Source organism: Aquarana catesbeiana, linkage group LG02, assembly GCF_042186555.1.
Source record: "Aquarana catesbeiana isolate 2022-GZ linkage group LG02, ASM4218655v1, whole genome shotgun sequence".
Classification (NCBI taxonomy): Eukaryota; Metazoa; Chordata; class Amphibia; order Anura; family Ranidae; genus Aquarana; species Aquarana catesbeiana.
Window position 1 is genome coordinate 178,916,088 of NC_133325.1, and position 15,776 is coordinate 178,931,863.

The window sequence follows — 15,776 nt, forward strand, 5'->3', positions numbered from 1 at the left end:
TGTGCACAAAGAAATGATTGGTCAATAATTTGAATGGTAGATTTATTTTAACAGTAACAACAAAAATATCCAGAAAAACGCATTTCAAAAAAGTTATAAATTGATTTGCATTTTAAAGAGTGCAATAAGTATTTGATCCCCTATAAATCAGCAAGATTTCTAGCTCCCAGGTGTCTTTTTATATAGGTAAGGAGCTGGGATTAGGAGCACTCTCTTAAAGGGAGTGCTCCTAATCTCCGCTTGTTACCTGTATAAAAGACGCCTGTCCACAGAAGCAATCAACCAATCAGATTCCAATCTCTCCACCATGGCCAAGAAGAGGCTGTGGCAAAGAGCTCTTCAAGGATGTCAGGGACAAGATTCTAGACCTACACAAGGCTGGAATGGGCTATTAGACCATCGCCAAACAGCTTGGTCAGAAGGGGACAACAGTTGGTTTGATTATTCGCAAATGGAAAAAACACTAAATGACTGTCAATCTCCCTCGGTCTGGGGCTTCATTCAAGATCTCACCTCTTGGAGTTTAAATGATCTCAAGGCAGCTGGGACCATAGTCACCAAGAAAACAAATGGTAACACACTACGCCTTGAAGGACTGAAATCCTGTAGTGCCCCTGTAAGGTCCCCCTGCTCAAGAAAGCACATGTACAGGCTCGTCTGAAGTTTGCTAATAAACATCTGAATAATTCAGTGGAGAACTGGGTGAAAGTGTTGTGGTCAGATAAGACCAAAATCGGGCTCTTTGGCATCAACTCATCTTGCCGTGTTTGGAGGAGGAAGAATGTTGCCTATGACCCCAAGAACACCATCCCCACCGTCAAACATGGAGGTGGAAACATTATGTTTTGGGGTGTTTTTCTGCTAAGGGGACAGGACAACTTCATTGCACCAAAGGGACAATGGATGGGGCCATTAAGCACATTAAGGTCCTGGAGTGGCCTATCCAGTCTTCAGACCTTAATTCCATAGAAAATATGTGGAGGGAGCTGAAGGTGTGAGTTACCAGATGTCAACTTCAAAACCTTAATGACTGATCTGCAAAGAGGAGTGGGACAAAATCCCTCCTGAGATGTGTGCAAACCTGGTGCCCAACTACAAGAAACGTCTGACCTCTGTGAATGCCAACAAAGGTTTTGCCACCAAGTACAAAAGTCATGTTTTGGGAAGGGGTCAAATACTTATTTCACTCATTAAAATGCAAATCAATTTTATAACTTTTTTGAAATGCGTTTTTCTGGATTTTTTTGTTGTTCTGTCTCTCACTGTTAAAATAAACCTACTATTAAAATTTAGAGTCTGATCATCTCTTTGTCAGTGGGCAAACGTACAAAATCTGCAGGGGATCAAATACTTTTTTCCCTCACTGTACATATACTGCAACGGGGCGGCATGTGCAGGCAGAATCGCGCACATGTATGTAATTTTGCCTGCTCGGGCTAAGAGGGGTGCTGCGTGCCCAATTTTGAATCCCAGTCATCATGTGATCGCTATACGATTACATGAGCAGAATGTCAACAAAGCTGTTATGACAGCTGTGTTTCCTATGCTGTGATTGGCCCACAGCTATTACATATGGTACCTGGGCCAATCACAGCACTCTGTACCATGTGATAAGCTGTAGCCAATCACAGAGCGATCACACCTGTCATGAATGGTTAACCCATTCATGAGAGTTGATCTTCATTGTAACAGCAAAGTACGTGTAAAAAAAAAAGCCCTGATTATTTACCCTCCCAGAGTTGTACAGTGTTATTAGGGGGACACTGAACTACTCCTATGAAAGAGAGAAAAAAAGTTTAAAAAAAATTGAACAAAAATGATTTATTTTTTTTAACATACTGTCACCAATCCATGATCACCGACACATCAGTCATATGATTACACTGTACTGTACACTGGTGACAGTATGTTAAAAAAAAATAGTGAAAAACAAATGTATTACATTTCTTAATTTTCAATAAAATTGTGACAGAAAAATTACAATTTCAAAAAACTCGCAATGCCTCTTTCTAAATACCGCAGACTGTCTTCCTTTCAAAAAGAAGACAGTCTTACCTCATACCTCCTTGAAAATTTCCACTTTTTGTCATGTTACAACCAAAAACGTAAATGTATTTTATTGGGATTTGATATGATAGACCAACACAAAGTGGCACATAATTGTGAAGTGAAAGGAAAATGGAAAATGAAAGGAAAATGATACATGGTTTTCAAAAGGTTTTACAAATATGTGAAAAGTGTGGCTTGCATTTGTATTCACCCCTCTTTACTCTGATACCCCTAACTAAAATCTAGTGGAAATTGCCTTCAGAAGTCACCTAATTGGTGAATAGAGTCCACCTGTGTGTAATTTAGTCTCAGTATAAATACAGCTGTTCTGTGAAGCCCTCAGAGGTTTACTAGAGGACCTTAGTGAACAAACCGCATCATGAAGGCCAAGGAACACACCAGACAGGTCAGGGATAAAGTTGTGGAGAAGTTTAAAGCGGGGTTAGGTCATAAAAAAATATCCCAAAGCTTAAACATCTCATAAAGCACTGTTCAATCCATCATCCAAAAAATTACCTTTATGGAAGAGTGGCAAGAAGAAAGCCATTGTTGAAAGAAAGCCATAAGAAGTCCAATTTCCAGTTTGCAAGAAGCCATGTGAGGGACACGGCAAACGTGGAAGAAGGTGCTCTGGTCAGATGAGACCAAAATTGAACTTTTTGGCCTAAAACCAAAAAGCTATGTATGGCAGAAAACTAACACTGCACATCACCCTGAACACACCATCCCCAACGTGAAACATGGTGGTGGTGGCAGCATCATGTTGTGGGGATGCTTTTCTAAAGTGGGGACAGGGAAGCTGATCAGAGTTAATGGGAAGATGGATGGAGCAAATACAGGGCAATCTTAGAAGAAAACCTGTTAGAGTCTTCAAAAGACTTGAGACTGGGGCAGAGGTTTACCTTCCAGCAAGACAATGACCCTTAAGATACAGCCAGAGCTACAATGGAATGGTTTAGATCAAAGCATATTCATGTGTTAGAATGGCCCAGTCAAAGTCCAGACCTAAAGCCAATTGAGAATCTGTGGCAAGACTTGAAAATTGCTGTTTACATACGCTCTCCATATAATCTGACAGAGCTTGAGCTATTTTGCAAAGAGGAATGGGCAAAATTGGCACTCTCTAGATGTGCAAAGCTGGTAGAGACATACCCAAAAAGACTTGCACCTGTAATTGCAGTGAAAGGTGGTTCTGCTGAATACAAATGCACACCACACTTTTCAGATATTTATTTGTAAAAAAAAAAATGAAAACCATTTATCATTTTCCTTCCACTTCACAATTATGTGCCACTTTGTGTTGGTCCACCACATAAAATCCCAATGAAATACATTTACATTTTTGGTTGTAACATGACAAAATGTGAAATATTTCAAGGGGTATGAATACTTTTTCAAGACACTGTACCTGGTACTTCTATGTATGGAGGAGCATGTTCACTCTCCTTTTGGTCTAGTGACAGTGGGGTTGTGATTGCCGAAGCATTGTTGCATGGCAGTGTGGAGATGGTCCTCACCCCGTCTAAGCTCTGATTAGATAAGTTGAAGCTTATGCAAGTTTTCTTTCCCTTACTTTTGGCAGCTGAGAGGCAGATTAAAGTGGTTGTAAAGGCTGAAGGTTTTTTACCTTTATGCATTCTATACACAAAATGAAAAAAAAAATTTCAGTGCTGTGTGCAAAACCACTGCACAGAGCAGGTGTCAGAAACCATGAATCAGACCGAGACAGGATTACAGTTAAATCACACTTGTTTAATAATAAAAGTAAATAGAACAAACGTAGTCAAACATAGCCAAAGTTCAGTAACCAGAACGGATAGTCAGACAAGCCAGAAAGTCAGGAAGCCAGGAATCAGCGTAGTGGAATAGCAAGCAGGATCTGGAGCCAGAAGGAATGTCATCCAAGCAAGTCTTTGATAGGAGCACAGGAGAAAGTCTCTGTGATGTTGACCAAGGTGAAGGCAGAGATCATCTGGGCTGGACAGCTTAAGTAATCAGGACTGACGAGCAGGATATCATCAACAGGTGAGTCACTGTGGAGAGATAGGTGCTGGCAATTAGCCAACAGCTGAGCGGCCAGCTCAGAGAAGGAAGGGCTGATCCCAGCCCTGACGGCAGGTATGACATGTTTGTTATTTATTTTTAAATACATTTTTTCCTTTACAATCACTTTAATGACGGAAAGGGAAATATATGCTGCTGTGGCATTAAAGTGAACATGTTCTTTGATTTGCATGGGTGAAACACATCTGTTACCTTACAAGATGTATGTACACATATGCATACACTGCATCCGGAAAGTATTCACAGCACTTCACTTTTTTCACATTTTTGTTATGGTACAGCCCTATTCCAAAACTAATTAAATTCATTATTTTCCTTAAAAACTCTACAACCAATACCCCATAATGGCAAGGTGAAGCAAATTTGTTTGAAATCTTTGCAAATTTAATAAAAATAAAAAACAGAAAAAAATCACATGTACATAAGTAGCACCTTTGGCACCAATTACAGCTTCAAGTCTTTTTGAGTATGATGCTACAAGCTTGGCACACCTATTTTTGGGCAGTTTCTCCCATTCTTCTTTGCAGGACCACAAGAAGGGAGGGAAAGAGAGGCGCAAAGCAGACATAATGTAGTACAGTTTATTAAAAAATAAAAGTCAATATAAACATCAGTAGCACTCACAAACAGGTGGGGGTGAGGATGACAGTCCGCAGTGGATTGTTCAAGTATGAGTCGGGAGCTGGAGTCTCTGTCCGGGGTGGGAAAAGAGCAAGCCGTATGGAGGGAGCCTGATGGGCCTGGAATCTGTCCAAGGGGAGCCGGTGTCCGGCAACCCTGTGTTGGTCTGTCCGGTGTTTGGATATCTGCCCAGGGAGTGTGTCTCCAACCGGAGTGTGGAAAGAAGCTGTCAGCCCGTCTGCTGTGAGAGCCAATGGGAACGCGTTTCGGAAGCAAGCCTCCCCTTCCTCATCAGCCTCATCTTCTTTGCAGGACCTCTCAAGCCCCATCAGATTGGATGGGGAACGTCTGTGCACAGCTATTTTCAGATCTCTCCAGAGATGTTCAATCGGGTTCAAGTCTGGGCTCTGGCTGGTTCACTCAAGGGCATTCACAGAGTTGTCCCGTAGCCACTCCTTTGTTAGCTCTGCTGAGTCTTCGCCCAAGTCTGAGGTCCAGAGCGCTCTGGAGCAGGTTTTCATCAAGGATGCCTCTGTACATTGCTGCATTCATCTATACCTTGATCCTGACTAGTCTTCCAGTTCCTGCCGCTGAAAAACATCTCCACAGCATGATGCTTCCACCACCATGCTTCACTGTAGGGATGGTATTGGCAAGGTGATGAGTAGTGCCTGGTTTCCTCCAGGCCAGGGGATGACAATTGCCTTTCAGGCCAAAGAGTTCAATCTTAGTTTCATCAAATCAGAGAATTTTGTTTCTCTGGGAGTTCTTCAGGTGCCTTGTGGCAAATTCCAGGCAGGCTGTCATGTGCCTTTGAAAACTAAAAAAGTGTAGCGCTAATATGGAAAGTGAAATGGCCACATAATGTGTACAATGTGGCCATTTCACTTTCCATATTAGCGCTACACTTTTTTAGTTTTAACATTTTTGCACATATCCTACTGGCTGTGTTAGCTGCTTACCCTTTTGGGCAGCGCAGAATTATTTGTTATATTTTGTAATGTGCCTTTTACTGAGGAGTGGCTTCCGTCTGGCCACGCTACCATACAGGGCCGATTGGTGGAGTGCTGCAGAGATGGTTGTTCTTCTGGAAGGTTTTCCTCTCTCAACAGAGAAACGCCGGAGCCCTGTCAGAGTAACCATCGTTTCTTGGTCACCTCCCTGTCTTAAGTCCCTTCTCCCCCGATCACTCAGTTTGGCCGGGCGGCGCACTCTAGGAAGAGTCCTGGTGCTTCCAAACTTCCATTTACAGATGATGGAGGCTACTGTGCTGTTTGCAGACATTTTTCTGTAACCATCCCCAGATCTGTGTCTCGATACAGTCCTGTCTCTGAGATCTACAGACAATTCCTTGGACTTCATGGCTTGGTTTGTGCTCTGACATGCACTGTTAACTGTGGGAACTTATAAAGACAGGTGTATGCCTTTCCAAATCATGTCCAATCACCTGAATTTACCACAGGTGGACTCCAATCAAGTTGTAAAAACATCTCAAGGATGATCAGTTGAAGCAGGATGCACCTGAGCTCTATTTTGAGTGTAAAGACAAAAGCTGTGAATACTTATGTACATGTGATTTTATTTATTTTTTCTGTTTTTTATTTTTAATAAATGTGCAAAGATTTCAAACAAACTTCTTTCACGTTGTCATTATGGGGTATTGTTTGTAGAATTTTGAGGAAAATAATGAATTTAATCTATTTTGGAATAAGGCTGTAACATAACAAAATGTGGAAAAAGTGAAGCGCTGTGAATACTTACAGGATGCACTGTATATGTACACTCCTTGTTCGTTGGGCTTGTATTTTTCTTTAAAGCCACATTTTAAAGAAATTCATTTGGTAGCTTCTGGTGAACTATGCAATGTTCATGACTGCAGCTGTTTTGCTCACATTGTGAACTGCCATTATGTTCTATGTATACCTAGAACTATATAGTGAAAAATAACATCGCATAAGAATTTTCCTTTTAACAACTCTACCCAAAAGTCATATTCCTGTCTGGGTCACGATTTAACATTCTATTTCTCATCATTGTTCCTGGCTTTGTTCTTGCCTACCGCGGGGGTTTAAAGTGTCTCCACCTATCCTGGTGGTGTTCTTAAGACTCCTGTCACACTATCTATAAAATAATGTAAAAATACTTAGTGGGACCCCTCATCATAGCCAAAAGTAGATGTGCAAGAATATAAACAGTGAAAACCACTTTTAGGCCTCTTGCACAGTACTGATGTTTGAGCATCAGCACTTCTGAATGTAATTTCAGGCATTTCTATTACACATATTCACACATACAATACATTCCTTATGGCAAAATCTATGAAAAATCATAGAATATGCACATACAGTGGAACCTTGGTTTACGAGTAACGCGGTTAACAAGTGTTTTGAAAGACGAGGAACTTTTTTCTTTTTTTTTTTCTTTTTTTTTTTTTTTTAAATTCTTACTCGGTTTACGAGTGTTGTTGCAAAAGGAGCAGAATTTAAGCTAGCAGTACCGGGGGCACTCAGAACGGTTCAGAGCCGTTCAGAATGACTCGGAAATACTCTGTTCTGGAATATTTCCGAGCCTTTCCGAGTTCAGCCGAGCTGTCCCCGAGTATTTCCGAGGCTCTCCGGCGCCCCCCACCTCTGGCGGTATTGCATGTAATAGAAGTCAATGCGGAACGAATTCTCTTCGTTTCCATTGACTTCTATGGGGAAACTCGCTTTGATATGCGAGGGCTTTGGATTACAATTATTCTCCTGGAACGGATTATGCTCGTAATCCAAGGTTTCACTGTACTGGCGCAAAATACTGACCAGGGCTGGATATAAGAATTCTACAATGTGGGTTACACTGAGTGGGGAAGCAGCAAAGCACAACTTCACTAAAAGTCATGTTTTTAAAAGTGTATGTATAGGCTTTTTCATTTTTGTGGATGTGTGGGTTAGAAAAGGTGAGGGGGACATCTGTGGACAGTTGTCTACAAAGGGAATTCCCTTATGAGGTCCAGGCCTCCTTTTGAAATATTAGTTTTGAGTGGGTAAAAACATGTTTTGTTTTCAAAGGCCAGTACATTTTTCATATCTTTCATAAACCTGGGCAGCTTCAGATAGGGACTTATGAAGGAGTAGGCCTTTTCTGCAAGAGTTTTGACTGAGAATGTTTGTCTCATTCTATTTTATTTTCAGGAAGCTGGCAGCAAAAGATCCGTCGTTGGCCAGTGTCCACTTCCAGAATCTCTTGGAGCATCTGGACTTGCAGTATAATCATTTTTTCCAGAGGCAGGATTTGCTGCAAATGCACAACCTGCGCAAATTCAAGTATGATATACAGGTAGCCAATGGTGCTCTGTTTGTAAACTGTGATATATAAACACATAGGCATAAGGGGCTTATTCAATATAGATTTTGTATTTCTATGTTATGCCTCCACTGCAATTACCCATAGGAACCAAGCAGAATTTTTTTTTTTTTTTTAAATAGTCTGACTTTAGAAGAGTGAATTTGGATTGGTTGCAATGGGTTACTGGACTTGAATTTCAACTCGATCCTAAACATTTTATTTCATTTCAGATTGAGTAGGGAGGGGTTAGCGTTTCTCTCAGGTTTTTATTGCTGTCTGTGTAACTGTTGGGGAGTTTTCTCCTCACTTCCTGTCTAAACAGGAAGTGATGGGAAATGTTCTCAGTGTGGACACAGATAAAAATGCATCTGTGTAAAAGGGATATCATGTCTGACAGTGTTTTTTTTTTATTGTTGCCCCAGCCTTCCTGTCCTGTTGACACCCGCACAAATTTTGTGCAAGAGTCACAGGGACAGGAAGTAAAAGCAAATCTAAGGCCGGGTTCACACACATGCAGGTTTGTGCCTGGGGTTTGGTCTGTTCCTGTACACCGGTTCAGGTGTGATTTCAGGTCAGAATTTTAGCACCTGGACCATACCCAAACACGTACTGGCCCTTTTTCAATCCGAACCACGGCCGCCCCGGACATGTATGAACCGGCTTCATTGAAAGCCGGTCACATTCGCCTGTCGTGCGAATTGGATGCGGAAAAATTTGCATATGTGTGAACCCAGCCTAAGAAACTGGGTCAATAACAGAAATAAAAACATGGCTGAAAATGTAAAGGCCCGTACACATGATCCACAAATCGGATGGAAAAATTCGTACGACAAGCTGTCTGACAATTTTCAGATCGTTAGTACGGTGCTTTTGACAGCCGATTTCTCTTTTTCATCAGACAAAAGCTGGATGTGCAGACTATATGAAATTTTTGTTGTACGTGAACTCAACGTCCAATTTTCATTCATTAGTACGGTTTTCGTACGAAAAAAATCGTAAGAGCAAGACTATGCATGCTCAGAAACGAAAGAATACATACAAAACTATTCAACACGTTACGCCACTTCTGACTTTGTATTCTGTCGTACGAAAATTTTCATATTGTGAGTAACATCTTCACTTTCGACATGAGACTAACATTCCACAAAAAACGGACGTTCGGTCGTCCGAAAATCTAATCGTGTGTATGAGGCTTAACTCTTTCAGACATAAAATAAAAAAAATAAAAAAGAAATGTAATGTATGTATGTGAAGTGAAATCTCACCGACGCTTATAGTTTAATTTTCTAAGCTTTTGTGGAAGAAATAAAAAATAGAAACTGGTTGCTATAGGCATAGAAATTTGACCTTGTCTTAGACCGTTTTTATGAATGTAAATTGTATACATTTAGACTATGTTATTATGTGTTTGTCTGGTGTTTGCCTTTAAAGTACATGTAAACCCACACTGAGGCAGTTTTCAAGCATTTTAGCGCTAGAAATTGCACCTGTAAAGCACCTGAAAACTGCCTCCCATTCATTGCAATGGGTGCTTTCACACTGGGGCGGTGTGCTTGCAGGACGTTAGAAAAGCAGCATCTTTGGGGCGGTTTGAGAGCGCCTTATACAGAGCTGGAGGAGACTGCAGAGATCCATGTGTATTCATCGAGAGAGGAGAAATGTGCAGGCGAGCAGTGGTGTGAGTTTATCTGTATATATGTGTATGTGTGTGTGACTGTATACAGTATCTCACAAAAGTGAGTACACCCTTCACATTTTTGTAAATATTTTATTCTATCTTTTCATGTGATAACGCTGACGAAATGACACTTTGCTACAATGTAAAGTAGTGAGTGTACAGCTTGTATAACAGTGTAAATGTGCTGTCCCCTCAAAATAACTCAACACAGCCATTACTGCTGGCAACAAAAGTGAGTACACCCCTAAGTGAAAATGTCCACATTGGGCCCAAGGTGTCAATATTTTGTGTGGCCACCATTATTTTCCAGCACTGCCTTAACCCTCTTGGGCATGGAGTTCACCAGAGCTTCACAAGCTGTCACTTGAGTCCACTTCCACTCGACATCCATGACAACATCACAGAGCTGGTGGATGTTAGAGACCTTGCGCTCCTCCACCTTCCGTTTGAGGATGCCCCACAGATGCTCAATAGGGTTTAGATCTGGAGACATGCTTGGCCAGTCCATCACCTTTACCCTCAGCTTCATTAGCAAGGCAGTGGTCATCTTGGAGGTGTGTTTGGGGTCGTTATCATGTTGGAATACTGCCCTGCAGCCCAGTCTCCGAAGGGAGGGGATCGTGCTCTGCTTCAGTATGTCACAGTACATGTTGGCATTCAAGATCCCCTCAATGAACTGTAGCTCCCCAGCGCTGGCAGCACTCATGCAACCCCAGACCATGACACTCCCACCACCATGCTTCACTGTAGGCAAGACACACTTGTCTTTGTACCCTTCATCTGGTTCCTGCCACACGCGCTTGACACCATCTGAACCAAATAAGTTTATCTCGGTCTCATTAGACCACAGAACATGGTTCTAGTAATCCATGTCCTTAGTCTGCTTGTCTTCAGCAAACTGCAGGCTTTCTTGTATATCATCTTTAGAAGAGGCTTCCTTCTGGGGCGACAGCCATGCAGACCAATTTGATGCAGCGTGCGGCGTATGGTCTGAGCAATGACAGGCTAACCCCCACCCCTTAAAACTCTGCAGCAATGCTGACAGCACTCGAACATCTATTTCCCAAAGACAACCTCTGGATATTACTCTGTGCACGTGCACTCAACTTCTTTATTCAACCATGGCGAGGCCTGTTCTAAGTGGAACCTGTCCTGCTAAACCGCTGTATGGTCTTGGTCACCGTGCTGCAGCTCAGTTTCAGGGTCTTGGCAATCTTCTTGTAGCCTAGGCCATCTTTATGTAGAGCAAAATTTTGTTTTCTCAGATCCTCAGAGAGTTCTTTGCCATGAGATGCCATGTTGAACTTAGTGACCAGTATGAGAGAGTGAGAGCGATAACACCAAATTTAACACACATGCTCCCCATTCAAGCCCATTCATTTAACACACATGCTCCCCACCTGAGACCTTGTAACACTAACTATTCACATGACACCGGGGAAGGGAAAATGGCTAATTGGGCCCAATTTGGACATTTTTACTCAGGGGTGTACAGTACTCACTTTTGTTGCCAGCGGTTTAGACGTTAATGGCTGTGTGTTGAGTTATTTTGAAGGGACAGCAAATTTAGCTGTACCCTCACAACTGTAAAGCTGTACACTCACAATTTTACATTATAGCAAAGTGTAATTTCTTCAGTGTTGTCACATGAAAAGATATAAAAAAAATTTACAAAATTGTGAGGGGGTATACTCACTTTTGTGAGATACTGTATATGTGTGTGTGTGCCTCTGTGTGTCTGTGTTTGTGTAAATTCTGGAAGTTTAACAGGCAGCAGTTTCAGCTGCCCACAGCTAAAATGGATGCAGCCAGACTCAGTGGAGGGAGATTTCTGCAGCATTTTCATATATGAAAATAAATTACTGCAAAGTACATGCAGCTACAGAGGCCATTGAGAGCATGTTTTAACATCTTCCTGCTGGTCAATATTCGGCACCGGAAGGGAAGGGGATTCCATGTGGTTCTGAGTGTCTGTGTTAAGAGCTTGGTCGCTGTGCACTCCCAGCACACTGATCAAGCTGTCACCAGCAGTTCCTATTCTCTGCTGTGATTGGGAGCCAACAGGAAAAGTTCTTGATCATGTGACCACTGTGATAGCCAATCACAGTGATTAGAGTTGCACCAATACTAAGCATTTGCATAAGTACTTGAACTCGTGCAAATGCCTCGATACCAAAACCAATACCTGCGCTGCGATTTGAGCCCATACAAAAATGAATGGGCTCAAATTGCACTGCAAAGAATCTCATGTGATTTGAACAGAAATGTGATGCAATTCCTGTCCAAATCATATGTGGTTTCTTGCACAGCTCCTGTATGAACCCAGTCCTTCAGCTCCTCAATCAGAGTCTTGTTTTGGTTCTCAAGCTCGGCCACTCGATTTTCAAGGCACTTGGCATATTCTTTGTTCTTTTTGCGACCCTCCCGCTTCTCTGGAATATGAAATTAAAGAGGCAACCAAAGACAGAGAAGGGAAAAGGCTTTCACTGTCATATCAGCGCTGCCTTGCCTGGGTTCACACAGGAGCAGTGTGGGAATCCGCATTTGATTCGGACCGGAATTGCACCATATTCCTGTTCAAATTACATGCGATTCTTTACAGTGTGATTTGATCCCATTCATTTTGTATGGGCTCAAATCGCAACGCACGGTATCTGTAATTAGTATCAGCAAGTACTCAAGCAAAAGTATCGGTACTCATCTTAAAACATGGGTATTGGTGCATCCCTAACAGTGATCATGTGATTGAGAAGTCACCTACTCATTTTGGTGTTAACACCAATTCAGTGGGCCACCAGAAGAGGGCAGCAAGGAATTAAAGCTTGTTTACTGCTGGCTAGGAATATCTAAATACTTTAATATGAATTGGTGTGGACGGATTGTCATTTAGCTACAGCACCACATCCCTCAATGCATAGAGAACAAGAGAGAAATTCAATGGGACTTTTTAGATGCAACATACAAGTTAAGCAGAATTTTTTTCTTAGAAATTCAATGTTTATTAAACAGTATGCTAACATAGTGTGTCTATAAAAAAACATAAACAGTTATGGACCCTATTCTTATAGTCCCTATTTTCATAACGGTATAGTATTGGTGAATCCTGACCTGTTTCGCTTGTTGGGCTTCTTCAGGTGTTGAATTATCCGCTTAGGGTCAAGATATTGTATTCTGTAAAAACACAGTATAAGATTTCATAAACACAATTCCAAAGATACAAACACACACATGTATGTTCAATAGTGTTGATCCCACAAGCTTACCCTGCGGTTGCATAAATGCCACTTGAATCTATGGTCAAAGCTATTTAAAGATGTTCATAGTAATGCCAAACCAAAAAAGCCCCACTGAATTTCTCTCTTGTTCTCTATGTAAATACTTTAGACTGTGTTCACACGGCAGCATGGAGCGGCTCACCACAGGGGTCCGTTATGTCCCTGTTCACCGTTTCAGGTCCAATTTCAGCCTGAATTTTTGGCTGAATTCGGACTTGAAATGGACCAGAAGACGCACCGGAGCCGCTCCGGAGATGTGTGAACCGGCTCCATAAAGAGCCGGTCACAATCTCCTGACATGCAAATTGGATTCAGGGAAATCCGCATCCAGTTCACAATAGTGTGAACCCAGCCCTAATGACCATAGTCCTGGTACAGGTACACTTTAAAAGCTGTAAGACCCCTTTCACACTGAGGTGCTTTATAGGCGCTATAGAGCTAAAAATAGCGCCTGTAAAGCGCCTCTCCTGTCACTCCAATGTGAAAGCCTGAGTGCTTTCACACTGGAGCGGTGCTATGGCAAGACGCTAAAAAAAGTCCTGCAAGCAGCATCTTTGAGGCGCTGTAGGAGCGGTGGTATACACCGTTCCTAAAGCACTCCTGCCTATTGAAAACAATGGGCAGCGCTGCTTAGGCGGCGCTTTTAACCCTTTTTCGGCCGTTAGCGGGGGTTAAAAGTGCCCCGCTAGCGGCCGAAAAGCGCCGCAAAAACGGCGGTAAATCGTCACTTTACCACTGACGCCCGGGCGCTGCCAGTGTGAAAGTGCCCTAAAACATATTAGGCTTGATTTGCTAAAACTGGAGAGCGCAAAATCTGGTGCAGCTGTGACAAAAAAAAAAAACTGGGGACTGATTGGTTTCTATTAGGGCTGCAACTAACGATTATTTTCATAATCGATTAGTTGGCCGATTATTGTTTCGATTAATCGGTTGATAAGCTTAAAAAAAAAAAAAAAAAAAAAAAAAGTGTGGTGTATAATTTAGTTAATATGTAAAGTTTTAAAAAAAGGCAAATTATTCTTAAATATCTCTATGCAGTGGTAAATATAAATAAGTATATGGTTAGGGAGCAAAATATCTAATCCACTCTGAGAATAACAGACAGAAGAGATATACTGTATATACTATTAGCGGAGATATACTGTATATACTATTAGAGGAGAGATATACTGTATATTGTATTAGAGGATATATACTATTAAAAGGGTGAATCTGGTAAATATCATCAGACTCAGATCATTTTTTTTTTTTTCGTTCATTTTAAAAACACAATGTTAAAAACAAGTGAAAATTTCAAACATTCACTGAATGTACAAAGATTTTTCGTCTGAATATTGTCTTCTGAAAATTGATCGGTGTGGCCAGCATAAGGCTCGGTACACATCTATGCAGTTTGCTTTTGATATGTTTCTGCAGTGCTTTTTGCTGTGCGTTCTGGCTGCAATTTGCATTTTTTTGGCCAATTTGTGGTTAGGCAGATTAAAAAACACAAATTGCTGCAAAAACGCATTACATGCTTTTCTGCAGCTTTTCCATTGAAGTATATTGAACCAAAAAAGCACAGTTTTGCGTTAAAAGTCCCTGACCCTTTCCAAATATGCAGCAGCTGAAAAAAAGCATAGATGTGAATGTGTCCCATAGGAAACCATGTAAATTAACTGTGGTGCCTTTCTGCAAAAAGCACCAAAAAACAAATAGATGTGAACCAGGTCTAAGACGTTTAGTAACATAATGGAGTTAAAAAAAACAAAACAAAACAAAAAAAAAAACCACTAAAATTAGCCCTTTATAGTACAAAAAAAAAAAAAAGCAGATAATCTCTATTGTAAGGGGTTCATTTTTTTACTGTAGAACTGTGAAAGTAACATTTACAGTAGCGATTATTTGCTCTTTTTGTACTATAAAAGGCTCAATTTAAATTTTTTTAACCCCATTATGTTACTGGCCGATTAATCGATTATGAAAATAGTCATCGATTATTTTCATAATCGATTAGTTGTCGATTAATCGATTCGTTGTTTCAGCCCTAGTTTCTATGCATAGCTGCACCAGATTTTGCACGCTTCAGTTTTAGTAAATTAACCCCATTATTGGATTGCGGTCAAAAATGGAAATAGTAAAAACTCCCCCAGACACGGGAGTTAGGCACATCCCTCTAACATCGGAATATTGCTCCTCTTTTCTTGTTCTGTTAAAAAAATGCTCAGAATTTTGAATTTAATGCCTGATTTGATAATGGTCACCAGGACAAGTGTAAGGCTGACCGCAGGTCAGCCTGTGTTTGTAGGAGGAGTCGGGCTGCATAAAGCCTGCCCTCTGTCCCTCCCTCCTTGTCGACGGTGGCTCATGTATCATACACCACTGTAGAATTCACCCATCACGTCTATGGGTGCCTAACAGATTGAGGTGATCGTTTTTAATTGGCTTGTACAGTGGTAAGTCTCCTCATCCGTTCTACGCTGCTTACGTTTAGATTTTCTCACGCAGACACATTTCACTACTCATGTAATTTGGCTGGGCACGTTTCATGCTCCTCGGGCTTGAGTTCACGTTTGGGTGACCTACTAGGCCTCAGGGGTGTCACGAAGCAGACACGTTAGTCTTTTCTACATATACTTCCCGGCATTTGGTTCTCATGTTAATTTAAGTTATCACATTCATGTTAGCATCACATCTTCACGATTAGGTCATGACGTTACCACTGCAGCACTATCTATCACGTTTATAGGTACATACAGATTGAGATGGTCGTTTCTAATTGG

General features: G+C 41.4%; 1 protein-coding gene across 6 annotated transcripts in view; it reads left to right on the forward strand.

Moving 5' to 3' along the window:
- The window catches only part of STAT2 (signal transducer and activator of transcription 2), a 174,062-nt gene that overhangs the window by 31,400 nt on the left and 126,886 nt on the right, over positions 1-15,776 (forward strand). For 4 of the 6 annotated variants that reach the window (XM_073613933.1, XM_073613936.1, XM_073613934.1 and 1 more), the window contains one exon: positions 7,908-8,052. The exons of the other annotated variants lie outside the window; for them this stretch is intronic. In XM_073613933.1, coding sequence (XP_073470034.1) covers positions 7,908-8,052 — 145 coding nt within the window. The remainder of the gene's footprint in view (positions 1-7,907; positions 8,053-15,776) is intronic. 6 annotated transcript variants of the gene reach the window in all.